This window comes from Trematomus bernacchii, unplaced genomic scaffold (assembly GCF_902827165.1).
Source record: "Trematomus bernacchii unplaced genomic scaffold, fTreBer1.1, whole genome shotgun sequence".
Lineage (NCBI taxonomy): Eukaryota > Metazoa > Chordata > Actinopteri > Perciformes > Nototheniidae > Trematomus > Trematomus bernacchii.
In genome coordinates, this window is record NW_022987531.1 from 444,084 (window position 1) to 466,519 (window position 22,436).

At 42.5% G+C, this 22,436-nt stretch overlaps 1 protein-coding gene and 1 long non-coding RNA gene across 2 annotated transcripts in view; one reads left to right on the forward strand and one right to left on the reverse strand.

Moving 5' to 3' along the window:
* Positions 1-1,474: 1,474 nt before the first annotated feature.
* Positions 1,475-3,162, reverse strand: LOC117476093. Its single transcript, XR_004555235.1, has 4 exons — positions 3,105-3,162; positions 1,923-2,069; positions 1,800-1,833; positions 1,475-1,512 (listed from the first exon to the last, which is right to left on the reverse strand). It is a non-coding gene; the product is annotated as an uncharacterized LOC117476093 (long non-coding RNA).
* A 6,096-nt stretch (positions 3,163-9,258) lies between these two features.
* ttc27 (tetratricopeptide repeat domain 27) overlaps positions 9,259-22,436 on the forward strand; it is a 74,883-nt gene continuing 61,705 nt past the window's right edge. Inside the window, exon 1 of the mRNA XM_034122400.1 lies at positions 9,259-9,557. Within this exon, the coding sequence (XP_033978291.1) occupies positions 9,467-9,557 (91 nt within the window). The 5' untranslated portion in view covers positions 9,259-9,466. The remainder of the gene's footprint in view (positions 9,558-22,436) is intronic.

Below are 22,436 nucleotides of genomic sequence, written 5' to 3' on the forward strand. Positions count from 1 at the left end.
ACCTTAAAGTTGCAATCCGCCAAAAAACCGAGAGAAGAAGAAGAAAAGCTTCCGCTTCCGCTGTATGCTTCTGTTTACCTTCCGACCTCAGACACGGTATGGAGTTGACGTCGTAACGGAGTTATTTAAGCCAATAACTCAGCCACAAATAAAAATACAGATCGACCATTCAAATGCAATAGAAATGCTGAGTCGGAGGCGAAGGCGGTTAAGAAGCCTTAACAAAAGGATTGGACCACGAAAAGCACACGCTATGGACATGTTTCGATAGCTGAGGATGATGACCGTTATCACGCCCAAAGAACAGCAATGGTACGTTCATTAAATCACATTAATACTATCTAATGTAGGATTTATGGAGTTATGTAGGGCTAATTTGTGTCTTTGTATGTATTCCAGATATGCGAATACTACGGAACGCGTCGTGTCCCGCGCTCTCTCTGGGTGAACAATAGAACCTCGGCCTGGTGTGCAGTGGATCAAAGTGGATCTTTTCAACTCCTCTGTATTCGCCTGGAAGCAACCATTGGGGAGACGCAACCTAAACAAATCGCCACGGGGCAAGACACGCGCACAGCCCTTATGAGGCATCTGAACAGCATGGAAATTGTAAATTGACAATAAAGCTGATCTTTTGTACTGTGCATTTGGTTCTCTCTTTTATTTACCACAGTCAACAGACACAATTACAATAGTGCAGACACACCTTTGTGCAAAGATTAAATGTCAGTATCAAAACAGTACTCGTACTGTATATTTGTATATTATAAGTATATTATTATGTTAAATGTGTGTTAAAGACAATGGGATGAGGTTGAAAGCTCTTTAAAAAGCTTTTGTATACCATCTTTACTGTGATAAATACATACATGTTAAGCATACACATCTGAAGAACTACGTTACACACACACACACACACAGGTTAGTCTGTGTACCGCTGCACTGCTGCTGGTTTAAACAAAGACAGTCATGATGCTAGTGCCGTGCATGTAGGTTCTCTTTTATTTATCAGAAGCAGATCAATAAGTGTCAGTAGTATCAAAACAATATAATAACAGTGGCAATATATATATATATATATATAATCACAATAATACAAAATTAACTGTCCCAGGTGTAGGCAATTTGGGGTGAAGTGTCTTGCCCAGGGACACAACGACATGCTGACTGCAGTGGGGTTTGAACCTGTGCTCCCCTGATCCGAACACCAACGCACCAGACCACTGCATCACACGCCTCCCAACAAGTCATTGTACAGTTTATCAACGACAAGTTTTTCTTAATTTTTGTATTGAAGGCCTGTTGGATTTAATCAGCTCGCTTAGCACTGCCAGAAGCCCAGCCAGAAAGGTATTTTGTTGCTCCACCTCGATTCCTGGGCCTTGTGTGAATGCAGCAGCCGTTCGTCGTGCATCTCCTTGGCACGCAGGTCCTCATTCTCCTTGCTGACCATGGCACGGCGGGCCATCGCCATGATGGTGTCAAGGAAGCTGTCATCGCGTGCCCACTTTCCTAAGGTGAAATATGCAAGATACAAGATCAGTTTAATCGCAAATAGATACAAATTAAACGTTTTACAATTTTAATGCAAGCATTAATGATGCTATGAAGCTTTGAATGATTCATACCGTAATAGAATAAGCCACATAGTCTTTAAATAGCCTTAGACACTTGACAGTGACTTTATTTAAAAGTTATTTCTGTCTGTAATGCATCTTTGCACCACATTGACATGATAAGCTGCAACAATCACATTTAAATTAAATAAGTGGAGGTGGAGTGTGACTGTGTGTACGTACCATTTGACGATTGACCAGACGATGTGGACCCCATCTGCAAAGCAAAACAAGTTGATCTTACAAACACTTCCTAACATGTAAACAACGCTCTGTATGAACGTGTGAAGCAGAGTGTTAGCCCACCTTGGGGGAGCGTGTCTGGGGTAAGTTGACGGAGTGTTTCAGCCTTTTGACGGCCTCAGTGATGGCCTGGGTCTCCGTCTCGTCCAGAGCACAGCACAGGTTCTTCAGAGTCTGCACCACCCGCTCCACCGTCTTATACTGGGTGCTCTGAATATAGAGATACACGTTGGTCAGAGGTAGGAAGTAGCGGAGTACAAATACCTCGTTACTGTACTTAAGTACATTCCACTACTTATTTTTCTGATCACTTTTTACTTCTACTTCTTACATTTTGAACACAAATACCTGTACTTTCTACTTCTTACATTTTGAACACAAATACCTGTACTTTCTACTTCTTACATGTTGAACCCAAATACCTGTACTTTCTACTTCTTACATTTTGAACACAAATACCTGTACTTTCTACTTCTTACATGTTGAACACTAATACCTGTACTTTCTACTTCTTACATGTTGAACCCAAATACCTGTACTTTCTACTTCTTACATTTTCCAAACAGGCTGGTTACTTTAGTTTGAATGTGTGTTTGGTGGCGTGATCATTATTATTTAGAGTCATTGCGTGCCTATTGATTTGAACACGATCCGTGTATCCATCATTTCCTGGTCTTCTCTAAAGAAGAGGGACCAATGAAAACGTTGTCATGTTGCCATTGTTCAGCATGGAAACATTCATTAGCTAACAATGACATTATTGTTCTATTAATATAAAGGGAGGTCAGGTACTCTTTAAAACAGCTGGTAGTTATGGGTACTTTTTACTTAAGTACATTTCAAAGCCCTCTTTACTTTTACTTAAGAAGTTTTACCAGAGTATTTCAAACACGAGTATCTGTACTTCTACTTGAGTAAAGGATGGAGGTGTGTGGCGCAGTGGATAAGTGCATTGGTGTTCGGATCAGGGGAGCACAGGTTCAAACCCCACTGCAGTCAGCATGTCGTTGTGTCCCTGAGACACTTCACCCCAAAGTGCTCCTGTGGGGATTGCCCACAGTATTGAGTATGTAAGCTTTGGATAAAAGCGTCTAACAAGTGACATGTAATGATTCAAAAAGCTTTTGAATATTGAATAACAAACCAATGTGGTTTACTTGTTATCCACAGTTTAGCTGCTAAATGTTTTTTAGCAATGCTTTTCTTTGTGCTCCACATATCTAAATGTATAAAGTGTGTTTTCACCTCCGTTCCCTCCTGTTTGCTGCAGTATGGCAGCAGCGGTCAGGATGGACCGGGCACAGGGTGTGGAGCTGCCTACTCTCAGCGGGGGGGAACTGAACGTGGAAACTGTGTTTCTCTGAGGGATCCTCCATGTAGTCTGAGAAGCCTTCTGAGGAAACAAGGTCAAACTATTTAGGATAATACAAGGAACAATGTTTTAGGCAGTAAATAGAATTTCAATTACATTTCTACTTAAATGTGCAAAAATATTAGAACATCAGTCTTTGTGGCATGCAGGTAATCAACTGTTTAAGCTTTTACCATTAACATGTAGAATGAATGTTGCAAATTACTTGAAATTAGAGCAACTACAATCTATTGTTTACCTCAGTAGCCACAGAGGTCCAGCTAGCATGCTAATTGCTAACGTTATATTATCGTTTTTTATCCCGGAGGGGAAAACTAGTTTCTAATCCTGAGAGAAACACCTCGCCTGAAACACACGATTAGTGCCATGAGTTAGTGAAGCAAATTACAGAACATTGCACACTTATTCACAAGTCAAAACGTGTTCATAGCGGGCATGGATGAGAATAGCTAGCTAGCTAGATGTTATTAGCCAGCTTGGACCTAACGTTAGCAAGTTCTACCATGGCTAGCTCGATCTACTGAGCAAATAAAAGTACATCTAAGACCAGTATTGTGCAGATTAAAACAGTGCAGTGCATGTATTTTATTTTACCTTGGTAGTCGTCCCGACATGACTTTGCCAGGTCTGCTAACTTTGCTGAGCCACGGAAACTGCATTCAGTAGAAGCTTCTGAATGTGGCGCTTCGCGTCCTCCGAGTCAATCGCCAGAAGCGCAGACACATCCTCATCCTCATCACTCCACCGCTCCAATTGATTTATTTAGTGTTGCTATAATAACTGCTTTCACAAAAGGAATCTCTTCGTGTGTGCTGCGAAGCGAGGAAATACAATGGCCGCTTACAACAAAAAATTCTGAGTCAAACGGGCGTGGTTTGCATTCCGCACAGCCAATCAGACGTACGAACTACTTTCTCTCACGAAAGACCCTGCTCTGTGGCAGGGACTGAAAAGCGAGTCTCGCGAACTAAGTTGAGCTACTTTAGTTCCTGGGGCTTTTTGGTGTGAACGCAAATATATCGTAGTTCTGATGAACTATTGTGGGAAAAGTACACCAAAGTACTCCGGTGTGAACGCACCTATAGTGCCTGATGCCCTGTCCAGAGCGGTTGCACCTCCGTCCGCAACTGCGTATGTTGCCTCAAACACCTCTCACTGTACTTCTGACTTGCCAACCAACCTATCAGACATACGAGAGGCCCAGGAAAGGGACCCTGAAATTAGTGACATGGCAAAACAGTCTGCTGCCACCTGTAAGCCAGATAGGATAGGGTACACTCTCTTACAGGGTATTCTGTATCGGTGGTCACCTGTGAGACTAGGGGGAGACAAATATCAGCTAGTGGTTCCCAAGAGTCTAGTCATGTCTTTTCTGGAATACTTCCACAACCATCCCCTGAGTGGACATCTGGGCAGGCTTAAGACTCTCCTTAAGATCCTTGAGGTGGCCTGGTGGCAGTCTGTTAGGAAGGATGTGTGGGCCCATGTAAAGTGTTGCAACATCTGCCAGGCCTACAAAGCGGATAATCAAAAACCAGCGGGGTTCATGCAGCCTACCCCTGTGGAGGAGCCCTGGGAAAAGCTGGGGATTGATCTCATGGGGAAAAATACAAAAGCATTGCACACAATTTAAACCAATCAATGTTGTGTAATTAACAAGGATAATCTGGTGTTTTTGAGTTGATGAGTAGTGCCGATATCACTGTAAAATCAATCGACAGTAACGCCGCCTACACACGGCGGCGTACGTTGCCGCTTGGCGGTGGGCGTGTCTTGAGCTTGGGGAGTTTACGCGAGCAACGCGACCAACAACCAATCACATGAATCTCTGCTGTCAATTGCATAAAAGGTTTTGCATGTCACACTTTATATGATGAACATTTATGACATTAATGTCTATGGTGCTATTTTACGCAACATTCCATGCTGGCTAAATACTGTCTATGCCTGCTAGCTGTCCATTCAAACGAAGTACACTGGATATAAACTCCCCAAACAGGCGAAAACCTACCAGTTTCACCCACTGTCTCTGCCACCTCCCTCCATGCCTGGCTCCTCCGGTTTGTATCCCGGTAGGTGAACAGGGACTGATCATAAAGCACCGGGTGATTCCCTACCGCTACGATTATTTTCTCCTCCATTTTTTGGCATATGAGGAAATGAACTGCGGTCTGGCTCTTCCAGCATACACGCGCTTTGATTGGCTAGCGCTTGTACTGGCAGATTTGCATAAGCGGGATTTGATTGGCTGACGCCTCCGTCGAAGCTTCAAAAGTAGAACATTGCTCTACTTTTGCAGCGAGCACCGCGAGAAAAGCTACGCTTTGCTCCCACAATGCAGTTCGGCAAAGCGTGACGTCACCCCATTCAAAGTGAATGGACAGAAGCGTTGAAGCGTCAACGCACGCCGCAATCTATTTGACTCAGCTGAAGCTCTGGCCTTCCTTAACCTGTTAAGCCCTGAGCCTGTTTTTCAGGTCTCAGGCTAGAAAATGACATTCCCAGAACAAATGACCATATCTTCCCTTCTAAAAGGGTTAAATTCATAATCTTTTTTCTCAAAGTAATGATAAACCTGTGAGTTGGATGTAGAAAAGTCAGAATCAATATAGATGTTTTTTATTTTAAAGAAAATTCAGATTTTACATAGTAAAAAACTGTAAATTATAGTGTCCGTCCAAAAATTCTTTTTTACTCATAGTGAAAACTACCCTTGGATGATGGTAAGGTAGACTAAAAGCTTTATGAATCCAAAGTACAATATATAATAAGTACCCTGTATCAAGATTGATGCAAAACAAGTGACATTTGACCTTTTTAGAGAGGTTTAGCCAAAAACACTCCACCTCTGAGGTGATTTGGGTGGAAATGTTTTTTTTCCCATATCTCTGGAACCCATTGGTCGATTTTGATGGTTGACACCTCTTTCTGACCGTTAGAGCGAATAGAATCGAAGGGGGAGTCCCCCACACACACTCATTGTGAAACAAAAAGGTGGGGGCTTTGCATCAGAGTGAACCTATCTCTAGCTCTGACATCTGGAAACGGAAAAGCAGGTTTATTGCTTATGGATTATCAGAAATCATTTCAAAGGGACACAGACACATTGGATTAACCTATGGATTAACTTCAGCAGCGTTTTTATCATTTTAATGCCATTGAAGACCACTTTGGAGAGACTACAGAGCCAAGGTAAGAATGTTAGCATTTTTAGCTACCTAGCGTCACCTGTTTTGATGTTTTTGTTTATAACGTCGCAAATTCGTAAAATTCAGTGATAATGAGGGTACCCATCGATTCTGTGTCACCTCACGATGTGAATCGATGTCATAGATGTGGAGAAAAGATAAAGAATAAGGTTTTGTGAGTGATTTTCGGTGCAGTAATCTGTTAGCATTTTTCGCTTGTTGCTAATTCAGAGGCTCAGGCGCCGTTTACACGAGGAGAAAACTGCTTGTATCTGCATAGTTTCGCGTGCGTATAGCCCTATTATTTACACGAGGCGATAGAAACTGACCTCACAAACGATAACGGGTCCCAAGGTGGATAGATTTGCAAACGAAACGCTCTGGGGGGTCAACCGAGTCCGTGTAATCACCTCTATACGAATATTTCCTGAAAAAATAGCGATAGCCCCACCTCTCCCCACCTCTCCTGCTCACTGCTGTAGCAACTATCAAAAATAGCTGTGTTAATTAAACGCACAAGGGGTTCTTGAATGAAATAATATTATAAAAGGCAAACCAGAATTGTTAACGCCCAATATACTCCTTAAACAAAATAAACAGAGTCAGATTTCATGCATTGATCCATTATATTGACAAAGGAGCGATCTCACCCGGTGTTTGTAGAGAATATCTCTTTCTGAGCCGTCCTCTCCACAGAGACGTGGTTCTTGGTCGGTCGATGCAATATCCACAGATTCGGTTTCTTTCAGTTAACTTCCCCGTTGCATTTATCCATATGCTGAGGAAATGACTATATCCCGCTGAATACCAGCAATCGCCACACACACTTCCTCCTGTCAGTAGCTACTGCTAGTGCTACTGCTACTGACCATGCTACAGATATTAGTGCAAAATCTACAGCTCCTCTACCACAACCATCAGCAACAAGTGGACATGGAGAATTACATGAACTACATGTTGCTAAATACACCGCGGGGCATAAACAGAAGGGTAGCCATGGCAACATTGCGGCGGGGCTGCTCGGGCTGCTCTTCTTCGCTGCTTTTGGTGTATTTTGGCGGAAGTTACAGCGCCACTTACAGTCCCGGCATATGTACTACAGCGTTTCCAGCGGCCTCGTTTGAACAGACACGTTAAATGAAACGAATGCATGTGAACGGAAGACTTTTTTGAATACGCATACTGTGCATAAACGCAAACGTTCCCGTGTGAGTGGGGCCTCAGTGTTAGCATTGTGGGTTTTCTTTTGAAAAAAAAAAAAAATGATCAGTTAGATGAGTTTCTTCCCGTTACATGGATATAAAACATTTATAGTTTATTAAATGAACATGCCCTCAGACACTGTTTCCTGCAAGATGTTGTGGCAGTGCCCCGGTACCGGGGTCTCTCGGGCTTAACAGGTTAAAAACTAACTAATTTAATAAAAATCACAGTTGTATTACACACAATGCACTGTTTTTTGAGAACAAAAATTCGTAACAAATGCACTATAATACATTCTGACGAAAAATAAAAATGATTATGAATACAAATAAAATAAAAGAAGCCTCCTGTGAGTTACTACAAGCTGTAAAGTAGATTTTAACGTTTTATAGAATAAAAGCTCACTGCGGGATGTTGTAGAAATGCGTGTGTGCACCACAACAAAGGAGCCTCATTCACTTTACATTGGGGTTGTTTCCGTGGTGCAGACACGTAAATGTAGCAGAGTCCGTGACTCCACCACGTACTGCGGTGTTAAGGAGTCATGGTGGAGTCACGTATTCTGGTGAGACCAGGTTGGTTTGGCCCCCCAGAGCGTTCCGTTTGCAGATCTATCCACCTTGGGACCTGTTATCGTTTGCGGGGTCCGTTTCCGCGTTTCCGTTACGGCCTTGTGTGAACGAACGGGCTATACGAAGGGGAAAAGTAGCGGATACAACCGTTTGCGTTCTCGTGTAAACAGCACCTTAATTAGACTGCTTCAGCTCTGCTGTCACAAGGACAGATACAGAAAACATTCCTGCCTACTGCCCTAACACTTTATAACTCCTCACCTCTGGCTGGCAGAGAACTCACTGCTCAGGATCCCTCTCCAGAACCATGAAAAAACAAACAATTTGGCACAACTGCCACTTTACACAACTGTAATTGATATACTATCATATGTACTGTACTGTATATCTGTTTTTCAGATTTCGATATTGTAGAAGGGTCTAAAATATCTAAAACATTTTATATTGAGTATTTTTGTGGTTCACGTCCTTTTTACTATAGATATGTATAGACTTGCTGCTGTTTATTGTTTTTATTTTATTATGTTTATAATATTTTCCACCTTTAAAGATTTTGACATTCTAATGCCTGAACACGTTGCTGCTACTGATACATAATTTCCCAATCAATCTAAATATAAATCAACTAATACATTATAATGTATTGTTATATGTTAAGCTAATCAGTAGTAGGCCTACAGTAGAGTATCTCAAATGAAACCCACCAAGTGGTAAACACATTACTTAATGCATCAATAATTGAAATCAAGTTTTTTTTGTATACAAGTTAATACAATCATTGAATATATATATATATATATATATATATATATGGTGTTTAAATGGTTCATCTTGCATAATGAGTATTTTTACATTTGGTACCTAAAATACATTTTAGCGATAATACTATTTAATTTGACTTAAGTAACATTTTGAATGCATGACTTTCACTTATAACAAAGTATTTTTGTTAACTTAATGTTACTTTTACTTGTACTTGTTCTAACTCTGACGCGTGCCCATCTACATCATGGCGCTACATGACTGAACTTTAAAAAATCCCAGCATCCCTGTGCAAGTTGCTCAGATCTCCCACAATGCAATGCGCATCTGTCATGGCTGCTCACTGATGGTACTTGCACCACATGTGTGGAAATAAACATAATATCTCTGACTGAGAAACACCGACTTGGCTCATTAAGAACGCGATTCCTCTCCGGCTGTGATCCGGGACCGTTCAGACTGAAGGCTCCCGCTGTCGCTTCTCTTCGGCTGGCTACAGAGGGCTCAGTGATGCTGCTGGACGTGGAGCTCCCCGTGCTGCGAGGCTTCCTGACACCAAGCGAGGCAGCGGAATGGAAGCAGAATATGTTCAGTACTGCAGGTGAGACACCAGGCTATCATTACTTCACTATGTAGCCATTAGCACACAGGTGGGCAGATGAAGTTATCTGGGGAGCATTTTAGCTTTAAATGGCTTCTCTGTCAGGCTGCGGTAACGTTAACGGTGGGTGCTTTTCCTGATGATGAAACTCACGGCAACAGCACTAGTTTAGCCTTTTCTAGTAATACCAGCATTTGAATAACTACTGAAGTGTAAGAAATTAAAATCAATGTTTAAATGACGTAATTTAGATTAAACATACTGTAAGCTTAAAACTGTTTTATTCTGAAAATACTTCGTTTTCGGTTAGCATTAGCTTGTGGCTAACGTTATTGCTGAATGTTAAATGAATGTACAGTTTTATTTTGAAAAGCTTTATTGAAAGGCGTCTCCGTTGTCAACAATGACGTTACTTCCGGTTTTACGTTAACAAGGATTATAGCCGTTAAAATGCATTAAATAAAAAGTCATGAATGAGAATACGAGGAGAAAAGGCGTGTGGAGTTATACAATGAACACACAACGTCTAAATCCTCTGATTTACGCGATATCAGACACAGAAGAACTCGAGGAGGGAGGACCCCCTTTCGTCAGAGCAGCCAATGAGAGGAGGAGCCAGGAATTGGATATTAGCTCGCTCCACGTAGAATCGCTCTCTCTTCTTCGCTCCCTCCCGAACATGGGGCTGTGTTCCTGATTTGCTCTGTCTGTTTCAAAACCACGTTACTTTATTAAATTACCCATTTGAACCTTTTCGAGACTACATTGTCTCTTTTTAACTTCCTCCTGGGCTCGAGAACAACGATCATGATCTTCAGAAGCCGATGGCAGTTTGACACTGAAGCTTCGATACGTGCTTCAAACCCTGGTTTTCCTATTCCATAGAAGCAGTGCTTCGAAGCTTGCTTCAAATCACGTGACATTTGACGTCCGAAGCAGCAACTGCTTCATTTCCTGTATGAATCAACTCACTGGTTCGCCGTCAGGGGCGGACTGGGACTAAAATTCAGCCCTGGAAACTGACCCAGTCCGGCCACATGAAATGTCAAATGTTAGAAATCCGCTGTTTATTATTTAAAGTTTTACGTCCGATTCGCTCCTTTTTTCCTCTCTGTACACAGCTCCAGTTTGGGCATTGGCCTGTCATCAGATTTCATTTTGAGTTGCTGCTGTAGTAGCGGAAGTTTAGTAAAATTATTTTTTATGAAATAATCCAAATCTCCACCCTCCATAATTGCACTTGCTTCAGTTGCTTGCTACTTTTTAAGGGCGGTGATGACAGTTACAGTACGAACTGAAGTTGATGCGATTTGATTTGATTGTGAGGCATGACGTGAGCCTCATCTGATTGGTCAATCCCTCAATTTCTTTTCACCAAGGGAAGCCAATTTCGGCTAGCCTCCTCTCGCAACAGAGTGCAATCTACTGTTTCACCATAACATCTAGAGGGGCGCTGTTTCACTCTTTGTAAAATACTCAATGAGAATGGGGGAGAGATGGACCGGCAGAATATTTACCGAAACTAAACGAAGTGTTTTTATTTATTTATTAAAATTATAACTACAATCCAAAAAAACAGGGGAAGCCTGGCTTCCCTTGGCCTCCAGGAGAAAACGCCACTGAGTTCAAGGGATAATTCTCACCCACCTCTTGCCCTGCACTTGTATGTGCCAGTTGAGCTGGTTCTTCCACCAGCTCAACTCTGTCCCTCATCATGAACGCAGGAGGCTGGCTGTATATCTGAACTCGCGCCCTCATCATTCTCTTCATCATCTTGCACTTGTTCTAAGCTGCTGCTGATAGTGCTTGTAGCAGCGCTGCTGCCAAAAAGGTCTGTCAATTTGCGACATTTATATGCATCATTTATATGCATCACCTGCGAGTTTATCAGTGGATGTTTGCTGGAACTGTTTGTAAACAGCGTGTTACCTGACGGACACACACAGCGTGACTCCGGTCAGGTAGAGACCGGTCTCCAGTCAGCACCGCTGCAGACTCGCTGTTTGAGGGCTTGATAACCCACTCCCCCTCCACACCGCTCCACACTAGTTGGTTTGGAACAGCACTTAAATGTGGCGGACCCTCCGCGAGGGCCTTCGTGTGGCCGGTCTTTTTTCTTCTTCGTGTGTGATTATTTGACAAATAAGAACCACACAACTGCATTAGCGGCCGCTGTCGCCCTCTGTCGGCCGTAAGCGCAACTTAAATGATGACTTTAAACAAAAAAAAATGTAAAGGGCCGGCCGGCCGTCAACAGCCCTTGACGACCGGCCGTTCTGTGGTTCTCCAGATTCTACAGATGGCCAGTCCGCCCCTGTTCGCCGTCCAATCGGGTGATTCAATGCACTGCCTCGTCTCGATTCTGACAGGTGACAGGTTGAAACAGTTTCAAATTTGAGCGCTTCAACACCGCTCTAAACAATGCGCAATGTGTGGGTTGTTGTCGTAGTTTGCGTTGTTGCTGTTGAGTTGTTGTTGGTATTGCATTTGTATTGGATCGTTATAGAGCAAGCCAGGAAGAAAGATAGGTCGTTCTGGCTCGGCAAACCCTTCAAAATGTGGAGAAGTTGTGAACAAAAAGACAATTATGAGTAGTTCTATTAAAAAAAAAAAAAAAGGTTCAACAGTTTAAAGAATAGATAGCCCAGTGGATAGAGCCGGCGACCTGCATGCGGCGATTAACCCTAATCCTGGAATGGATGAACTTTTAATCATTGCCCGCTTTTCAACGTTAATACTATAACTGATAAAAGGCCCTCTCCGGCCAAAAAAAATGCCTATAGAAAAATAAAAAGAATAATGTAGGCTACCTCAATAAAGATATTTGAGTGTTCCCCATCCCACATAATCACCCCCTGCCATAATTACACAAACACACCCAACCAATGCCACATTTCCCAGCACTCTCTACTCAATCTAATGTATATATATATATATATATATATATATATATATATCCATATCCAAGTGGTTCGATGCTTCATTCAAAGCTTCATTTGCCCATCACTACCAATGGCCCTTTATTTATTTGACAGCTGAGATACAGTTAACATTAATTCATCGGCGTTTAATTATTCTAAGCGAGCTGTTAGCAACGGTGCGTGCGGACCGGTCGCGTGCGGATAAGTCGCGTGCAGACGTCATGGAACAGTACAGGTCTCGAGCAGGACTCTGCTCTTTTAGGTTTTGTTCGCCCAGTTATCTCATTAGTTTCTCAATGTTTTAGAGGTGGAGTTCAAACTTACGTTCAGAATAAGGATTAGCCTGAGAGCTAGCTGCATGAAAACACCTTTGTTGGATGTAGTTGTGTGTATGGTTAAGTGTCGATAAGATAAACGGTTAGCTTTTTGTTGAGAGACTGCAGTCCATAAACCTTCATGTTGCTCACATGTGCCCACATCTGTCCACGGCTACACCGGAACACGGAGCTCCCTGCCCCGGCTGACAGCAACATGTTCTCCGGCGGTGGTTCACACTGTGCTGTACACATAAGTACAATACATTTTCATGTAATACTACTACTTGTACTATCCTACATTTCAGAAGTAAATTATGTACTTTTTACTCTACTAAATTTATTTTACAGATGTAGTTACTTTATTAATTCAAATTCTGACATACAATACTTTGGAAAAAATGTGTTAAAGGTCCCATGACATGGCCATTACTACTGATCATATTTCCATTGTTGAGGTCTACTAGAATAGATTTAAATTGTGCAATGTTCCAAATTCACATTGGTTTCTCATACAGCATCTCTGTGTAGTATGTGTATTCACTCTCTGTCCTAAACGGCTTGTTGGAGCTCCTGCCCCCCCCCTCCCTGTGTGCCCAGTGTGCTCTGATTGGTCGGGACGTTGTGAGGCTCGTTGCTGCTCGCCGCTGCTGCGAGGAACGGACAGGTTTCCGGGTCGGCGATACAGAGAGACACAGCAAAACTCATCCTGAGCACACACAAACACTCACAGCCGAAGTAAAAACAATAAGTGTGGCTTGATATTGAGTAAGAAACAGTTTTATAATGCTGTGAGAATGGGTCTGCGGAGAGCATTTCTCCGCCATCCCAACTCGTCTATTACCAGCGTTCAGGGAGCTCTATGCAAGTCAATGGGGACTCCCTGTTAGTTAGCCAAGGGATCCCGGTGTGTGAGGTGCTCCGGATTGGTCCATTTGGGCCAATCCGGTCATTTGTTGTTGATTTGGGTATTCACAAGTCACAGAATCCAGGAAGCAAACAATGGAAAATGAGAAATCTCCAACGAGGCGTTCTGGGGCAGCATAGACAGGTCTTTTCTGTGTTAGAGTTTTACTCGCTACAGGGTGTACTTTAAGGGTCTGTGACTCTGCAGACCGTTTACATGCATAAAAACCTTCATAACACAAGGGGACGGGTAATAACCGGAAAAGCATGACATGGACCCTTTTAAAATATGAACATTTGGTATAGATTAAAGTATCCAATATTATATTTGACTAAAACCATGAGTTGGTTAATAGAAAATAATTGGCAGCAATCTTGCTAGGAGGTTTTTTGTTATGTATTTCAGAGTTTCAGCTCCCTAAATGTGAAGTTGTGCTGCTTTTGCTTTAAAAGAGTTTTAAAGAGTTTTCTTTTCCTGCAATGAGTACTTTTAACTCCCAATACTTTAAGTATATTTTCTTAATCGTGCTTAAATACTTTTACTTATATAATATTCTCGATGCAGTACATTTACAAGAATTGTAGTATTAGTAAAGTGTGGTATTATTACTTTTTAAAGTAAGGAATCTGAATACTTTTTTCAACCAAAGGTCACCTATGTCTTTGTAAACCTTAATGCAGAGCTATCAGCTTTGAGTTGTCAGTCTTTCTAACGTTTAATTCGTGACCACGTCTCCTTTGTTTTACCCAGCAGTGGATTAGCATGTCCATTAATGGACAGATGGGGGACACTGTAGGCCCAACCTGTCCAGCTTCACAGCAGAACCACTCAATAACATGTTATTTTTTTAAATAAGAGTGGATCAAGCAGTATCAAACAATGATTAAAAGAATGTTCTGTCAGTTGTAGTCTACCTCTGTAAAAACCTGCAATTATATTAAATGATATGCAAATGATAATTCACATTATGCTCAAATAGTCTTTATCAAAGACAATAATTGTATATGACTCAACTTATTCCAAAGGGTTGCTATTCTTTTATATCAACCCCTGTGAAGTCCGTCACAGAGGTCACAGTCTCTGTGAAATGTTGGTGGAGCACGCTCAGGTACTGCGGAGCGCATAAAGCTTAGCAGACTCTTCACGCTAACGAAGGATCACTTATAGGCTACTCCCGGCCTCGCAGCGGGGCTACTGCTGCGGAGCGCATAAAGCAGAATCTTCACAACGAAGGATCACTTCTTCTTCAGGGCAGGGAAGGGTACGCAGTCTACTGTCCCTCAGCTGCTGCCTCTCTGTTGGACTCCGGTACTGCACATTACTCACGAGACGTTGTAAAAAAAATAAACGAACGCATTAACCACTCCGCCAACGCCACAGTCACCCCCGTCGTGCGGGCCGGATGAGAATGTCTGGCGTTCCAGATGTGGCCCGCGGCCGCCAGTTGATGGTCACTGCTGTAGATGGTATAGGAACTGTCCTTCCTGTCTGTGATATTCCTGATAGGGCTGAACGATTAATCGATTTTAAATCGAAATCGCGATTTAAAATGATGCGATTATCAAATCGCAAAGCCTGCGATTTTTATTTATTTTTCTCCTTGTGTGTCAGTCATCCACACCAATCAGAAGTGCTGTGCTCCACATGTACCAGCCATTGTTAAAGGTGGGGTATGTCATTTTGGAGAAACCAGCTCGAGTGCGCTAGATTTTGAAAGTACACAACCGGAAAAAATCTGCCACTTCCTTACAGAGCCCCTCCTCCAACACACATGAACGCGCACATGACCAATGAGGGCACGAGATAAGTTTGTGAACAGATGGAAGACTGACAGGCAGGTAGGCCATCCAGTTATTTTAGCCGGGCCGGCTAAAATGATTGGTCGTGCTTTTTACAGCGCTACGGCTTCCACAGATGAATTTTTTTAATGTATTTATTGTCAAAGCATTTAATATATTCATTGCTATCGGGATGTTTCGAGCATTCCATGGAATATAACAAAAAGTGTTTCTGAAATAAATTACATACCCCACCTTTAACCAATCAGAAGTGGCCAATGATAGAAGTTGATAGACAGATTGATCCAATCACCAGCCAAGCATTTTTGAAATACTTTTCCAAATGGCTTCCAATGGAGCTTTCCTAGATGGTTTGGTGAAACAAACCACCTGAGTCAGGTTAGTAATGCTCCATCACATGTTTTACATCTATTACAGGGTGAATCTTAAACTGAAGCTTGACTTTAAAGCAACCCAACGGAAGTTTCATGTAAGTTTAGTTCTTTCACTCGTAGCTCGGGCTGCGGGGGTGCTAGAGACGGGAGCGCGTTGATACGACCTTCCTAGCCGGAGATATGGCCGCATTTTACAATAAACTTCCGTTGGGTCGCTTAAAAACAAATATCGCGAATTGCAATCGCAATATCTGTCAGAAAAATCGCAATTAGATTATTTCCCCAAATCGTGCAGCCCTAATTCCTGATGGTTGATCCTGGATCTATAAAACTGCTCGGCTTTGTACGATGTGGTGGATTCTATTCACTTTATAAACTGCCCGAGCGTTTATGAATTATGGACTAATTTGAGGGGGCCTGTCTTGTTTCCCATAATTGCTGCCATTTCATTGGCAGATCTGATGAGTAGCTGAAATGTCATTAAACATGTGGCCATACCTCAGGCTTTCATTTTCCCCCTCATAAAGCCTTCCTGCTCCTCGTCCCCCCCCCTCACTTCTCATTGTGCTTTTATGGCAGCCCCTGGCTTTCATTAGATCAGCGCTGAGATTAAAAAATCTCCACACCTCCATTACAGCAGTAGTCCAACTGCTATTGCTTATTAAAGTTATGGATACGGTTAAAGGACCATGTGAATGAAGTGGGCTAGAAATCTGGATTTATGTAAGAATATGAGCACGCTACCTCGAGGGGGGTTTCGATTTATGGATCTGGATGGATATTGATTAAATGATTAACAATCTAATATCATGAATGTAAAGTGAAACATTGATACATTTAGCTGTAAGCCAGCAGTGCTAGTGCTGTTGCAGAGTGTGAGTTCCATTAGAAAGAGATTGTCTGTGAGTAGCAGAAACCTTGGAGTTGGACAGTGTCTGTCAGTGGATGAATGCTGATACTCTGCAACGCTTTATTACTGTAGCGCCTTTTATTAATCGCAGGCTTCTCTATTGAATGTTGGCAGGCTCTTTGTGTTCGGCAAATGTTGCAGAATTGTCCAAAGAATTTATATAATATTGTATGTTAATGAATCTTTTGATTTTCACCTTTTAGTTACCTCATATTTGAAACTGATGAGTCTTAAGTTGTGGATGCACAAGATAGTAAAGTAATAGTTAGTAGACTTAGTGGAGTCTCGCAGCGGCGAAACTGTGGCGCGCTACACTGTAGGTGCGCCGCGTTTGCGCTTCAGAGGAGGCTCCCTCCGCAAAATGAGGCCCCATCCGCGAGGCGTCTGCGTGATCTGCGTGTAGGGAGGGGCGGCCCTGTATAATAACGCCATATTAAATGCAGTCATTTGGTCTTTAGCAACAGCTTGTGAGAGCAGTGCATTCATCGGTGTTCGTTTTTAATGCTGCCAGTTTGTTGACGGCCTGTGTGTTGATGGGACTTCTCATGCTCCCTAAATGTTTCCCCTGCCTTTCGCCAGTTGTTAAACCCTGCTTTCACAAAACTCCCATCCCTGATCTTGTCTGCACTGACGAGCTTCTTTTCTATAGCAGAGCAACAGAAGAAGCACACTGCATTATCACTTTCTCTTATATAGTGAAGCTTTGTATAGACTGCTTACACTAGAATGCTAACTCTAAATAGTAACTAAAAATAAAACTTTTGTATTGATTTGTTTAGTGAACTTTTTGGCGTTGCAGTTACAACTCTCCACCAACAGATGGGGCTGCTGGTTTTGAAGGTTGTGACCAGCTTTTTGACAAAAGAGAAGTCTGTTCACCAGGGAACATCATGGCCTCTTTCTTTCTGACTTGAAAAAGCTCTTTACTCTGAACACAGCCATAGTACTTTGACAGTAGACTTGAGAATGTAAAAAAAATGCATGTCATTTGCACATTTTAAGAAAGTTCTGCAGTGTCCTTCTGATGTGCTCTGAAAGCTCTGCACAAGAAAAGGCAAGGGGTGCAGTGGTGTGACAATGCCTTAATCTGAACTCGTAATATTATCTATAAGATGTTTTTACTTGGCGAGTAAGAACCACATGTTTGCATTAGCGCGGTCACCCTCTTTAACCTGTCGATGTGCAACTTAAATGATGAGGTTAAACTAAAGGAACAAAATATATATAGTAATGAATATGTGCCAGCTGTTATCCACTGTGAACTACAGGCCGTTCTGTGATTCTCCAGAACAGACTGATGGCCCGTCCCACCCTCACCCTGAAGGCACAGGCCAGGCAATGCCCCCGCCTGAGTTTCCCTCGCAGCCTAAAGCTGCCTTCACATGATTTGAGATGATTTTCATTCACTTTGAGGCAGGGCACAGAGCTTTAGGGTGAAGGCAGCCAGTTGGTTTTGTTTCCATGGTTATGTCTTCTAGACACATCTCATATAGCTATCATGTGATTGAATGCTCATCAATAGGTCAGCAGCTGTCAAGGTAGCAATTCTTAGTAGTGTGCCTGGACATGGTCAGGGCTTTATTCAAATAGATGTATTTTTGCTCACAAGCCAAAAAAACTGTGATAATTGACTGACAAATTTAAGATGACTTTTACCAACTTGAGCTAGCTGGCATTAAGCAGCAGCTATCTAACCATAGCACCCGCAGCTTAGATTTGCTGTTCTGCTTCTTCTCAATTCTCCCATAGTGTTATTTGCTTGCAACTCATTTTAAGAGTAAATGCAATGATCAACCACTGTGATCCATAATTACAGGCTTATCAGAATTAAATTGTCTTTTGTCATAGAAAATATGACTAAGGAATTCACAACAATTGCTTTATTTTGCTTTTGCAAATCTGCTTACTCAACATTTTCAGAGACATTTGATGTGTTGAAAGTCAACAAGAGTAAAGTTGCGTTATTCCTTGATTTAAAACCAAATGGCAACTGCATAGCAACGATAGCAGAGCAGATTGTGGGCTCAGTGATGGTGTTTGTAATAAGTGAAACTGCTAATCATGAAGCTGCACCAATCAGCAGGAAATGGTTACAATTTCTGATGCAGCAAAAAAAAACTGCATATTAGTTTGAGTATTCGCAGCATGCATGGATTTAAAGGAGACACTGCAATTTTTTATTTTTCCTACTCCCCTTGTTTTGTATGCGAGAGTACTTTAAAGCTCCTTACACACCATACACACCAAACTGACACCAAAGAACACCAAAAAACACGTCCCGACAGAACGTCGCCTCACGTCGCCTCACGTTGCCTCATGTCGCCTCACGTCTCCTGCGTCTTGCTGTTTCGCACTGGAACACACCGCAAAGACTTCTGCCTCCGGCCAAGTTGCACGTACGAACTGAGCATGCGTGAGTGGCAATAACTGTCCTTACCAGCAGGCGGCGGTAGTGTGTATTCGTCATTCAAAAGAGGCAACAACCGGAAGACAGACAGCGTGATACACCGAGAGAAGAAGAACAGACTGCGTGATATAAACAAACAACAAATAGCGTATGCGTTCCATTTTCACTCTACAACGAGAAGCTCATGGGGCTTTCCCGAACCTGTGTCGAGAGCTGGAGTTAAATGAAACCTCAGATTTGCCTTCTTAATCGTTTGTTTGGGTCCCTCACTTCCGTTTCGCTTCTCATGCACTGATTCGCTAAGCTGAACAGCCAATCAGAGTGATTTATTTGGCCTACGGCCTTTGGCCGACAGCCTACCGATTCAACATGTCGAATCGGCGGCGGAAGGTGTCGGCACGGCCGAAAAGACACAACGGTGCAGTACATACCAATCTGAGTAGGGTGACACAACGCTCAACGGCCCGACATCTATCGACGCCGAAAATCAGCTCGGTGTGTAGTTAATGGAGACAATTGAGATCTTTCTCAAGTTAGCCGGGCTTCTTCATGCAGCTCTGTATGCCAACTACCCACCCCCCCCCTCTCTCTTCTCTCCAACGGGGGAACAAGAAGCAATCAATGCTAATGAGCCAAGCCAGTCTCCCTCCTCAAATAAAAAGCTAATGAAAGGCTGGGAGATGTTTAACCAAACCATTACAATTATTTCTGGTTGGGAGGCGGTGGCCCAGCAGCCGCTCTCCGTCCTTTCATAAATCACTGTTTTTCCACATCTCCCCATCAGCCTCTCCACACAGCGGAGTGTACGCTGTGTGAGTGTTAGCTAGCTAAATGCTCACACACTGAACATTCGGTCTTTGGGGAAGGGTTCCATATGTTCATTGACTTCATTCGAATATGGAGTGACATTAAAAATAACTGTAAAAAGATATCAGACAAAAGCAGGGGGTGGCATTGCCAATTTGGTTCGAGCTTTGTGGTGCAGCGCTTGTTTTCCTCAACCTTGCCTGGCTGTGTAGAAAGCGAGGCTGTGGGGGGGTTTACACAAACTGCATTAACACAACAGTATTTTCTCAATGCTTTCAGTTTAGATCAGGGGTGGGGAACCTTTTTCCTCTCAAGGGCCATTTACATTTTTTCAACATCCTCCGAGGGCCTTAAAGATTATTGACCTCTGCTTAAAAATACTAAAATCACAGCCCATTCATTTGGCCTTTCTTTCATGCTGTGCAAAGAAAGAGAACCTCTTAATCCAGATATTTTACCATGACTCGTGCATGCATTCATGTGCACGGTGTGGCATGACCACAAACACTATCCATGTGGACATGATTTAAGTGGGGGGGGGACCTAACCTCCTCTAGGGGGGTCCGGGGGCGTGCTCCCCCGGGAAGATTTTTTTTTTTAAATGTTGAAGTTAAAAGCATCAATCTGGTGCACTTTGAGAGCAACATTAAGAGATCTATGGATACTAGGGATGTTAAGATTCACCGATTCGCATCGGTGCACCGGCATAAACGTTCAAGATGCGAGTGCACCGGTTGAAAGAGTGCACATCGGCTACAGTTTGGGTTGAACTCGCGATGCATCGATTGTAGCGTCTTTGCATCAGTAAAAAAACGATTCATTCATATAATATCCTCTCATCCTGTCAGCACTCAGCAGAGACGATCTTTGATCTTTGCTTCGCACTACAGAGGCCGAGAGTCTCAGTTATCAACACACATGGAAGTCGACGAGAAAGAGAAACACAGCGCACCGAAAAATACCTACAAATCAAACGTTTGGCAACACTTCGGATTTTTCAAGAAAGACGGTCAACTTGAAAAATCGCTCGCAAATTGTAAAAGATGCCGTGCGGCTTTAAAGTACACCAGTAGTACGAGGAACTTAGCAACGCACATAAAGAGGCGACATGGGGTCTGCGGCTGAAAAGAAAAACCTGAAAGTTAGACATATGAGTGAAATCACTCACTGAGGTGTTCTGTCAGAGAGAGTGGTGTTTAGTTTACAACAGACTGTGACTGCCAATAATAGTTTACATTTCTTCCTTACAAGTGTAAGCAGTTATGAAATACCTTTTTGTGAAAGGTTATTTGTATTCTTTATTGTTCATATAGAAACCACTGCTTTCTGCTCACTGGTGAGTTAGCCTATGAATGAGTGCTAAGCACATCAGTCAGCAGTTGTATGGGCATTGCACTATGGTAGTTGTTATTTGGACATTGTTAATCATGGGCAATGCATCCTTAAATAGTTTAACTGTGAGGTGTTATACAATTATACTGTACTCTGGAAAGTTTTTTAAGGTAAAAAAGAAACGACATGATGGGATGCGCAGTACTAGTAGAGAGAACCAAATATATAAAGCACTTTTTCGTTAATTTATGATTTGCTGCATGTAAGGAATAAAACAAAAATCCTCTGTTGTCCCATATTGAAGTATCATTATTTTGCATCGTATCGCCTCGAATCGCATAATGTTGAATCAAATCGTATCGAACTGTATCGCAACAGGGGTGAATCGTATCGTATCGTATCGCATCGCCTGGTGTTTCAAATGTATCGTTAATGTATCGTATCGTTGGCAACGTATCGAGATGCGCATCGCATCGGCCTCAGTGATGGAGATGCACATCCCTAATGGATACATCTCTCAACACCCATATGAAACAGAACTGTAAGCAGTTATTTTTCTTTATGGATATTTTACAAATCACTCCCCTTTCAAACTGTATTCTTGTTTATTAATAACAACTTTTTGTTACCGTCATATAGTATTTTATACCCGTTTACTTTATTCTCTTATTTTTTTATAACTATAATGATCATATAAAGATGTGCCTTTATATTCGTTAGCATAGCTAGCTAACCAGATGCTAATAACAACAAAGTTATTGACTGTATGATCAGTATGACAGATGAACAGATCGCCACTGGGCTTTCAACTAAAGACACAGCCACGCAAAAACTGCAGCATGTGTACGGCTCCTTATGGGTACTGCAATTTTTGGAAGTGGCGGAGCGACGTTCTGGTGCTCTCCGTCAGAACTGCACCCCTGCCAGACGAGACATATACCACGTGATGACACGTTAGGCTCGTGTTGTGTTCAAGGACCCTGACCTTGGCCAGGAAAAACAGGCACTCGCTTTTTTGCGTGTGTTTTATAAATTACCTCGAGGGCCGTACCAAATGGTCTCGCGGGCCGTGTACGGCCCGGGGGCCGGAGGTTCCCCACCCCTGGTT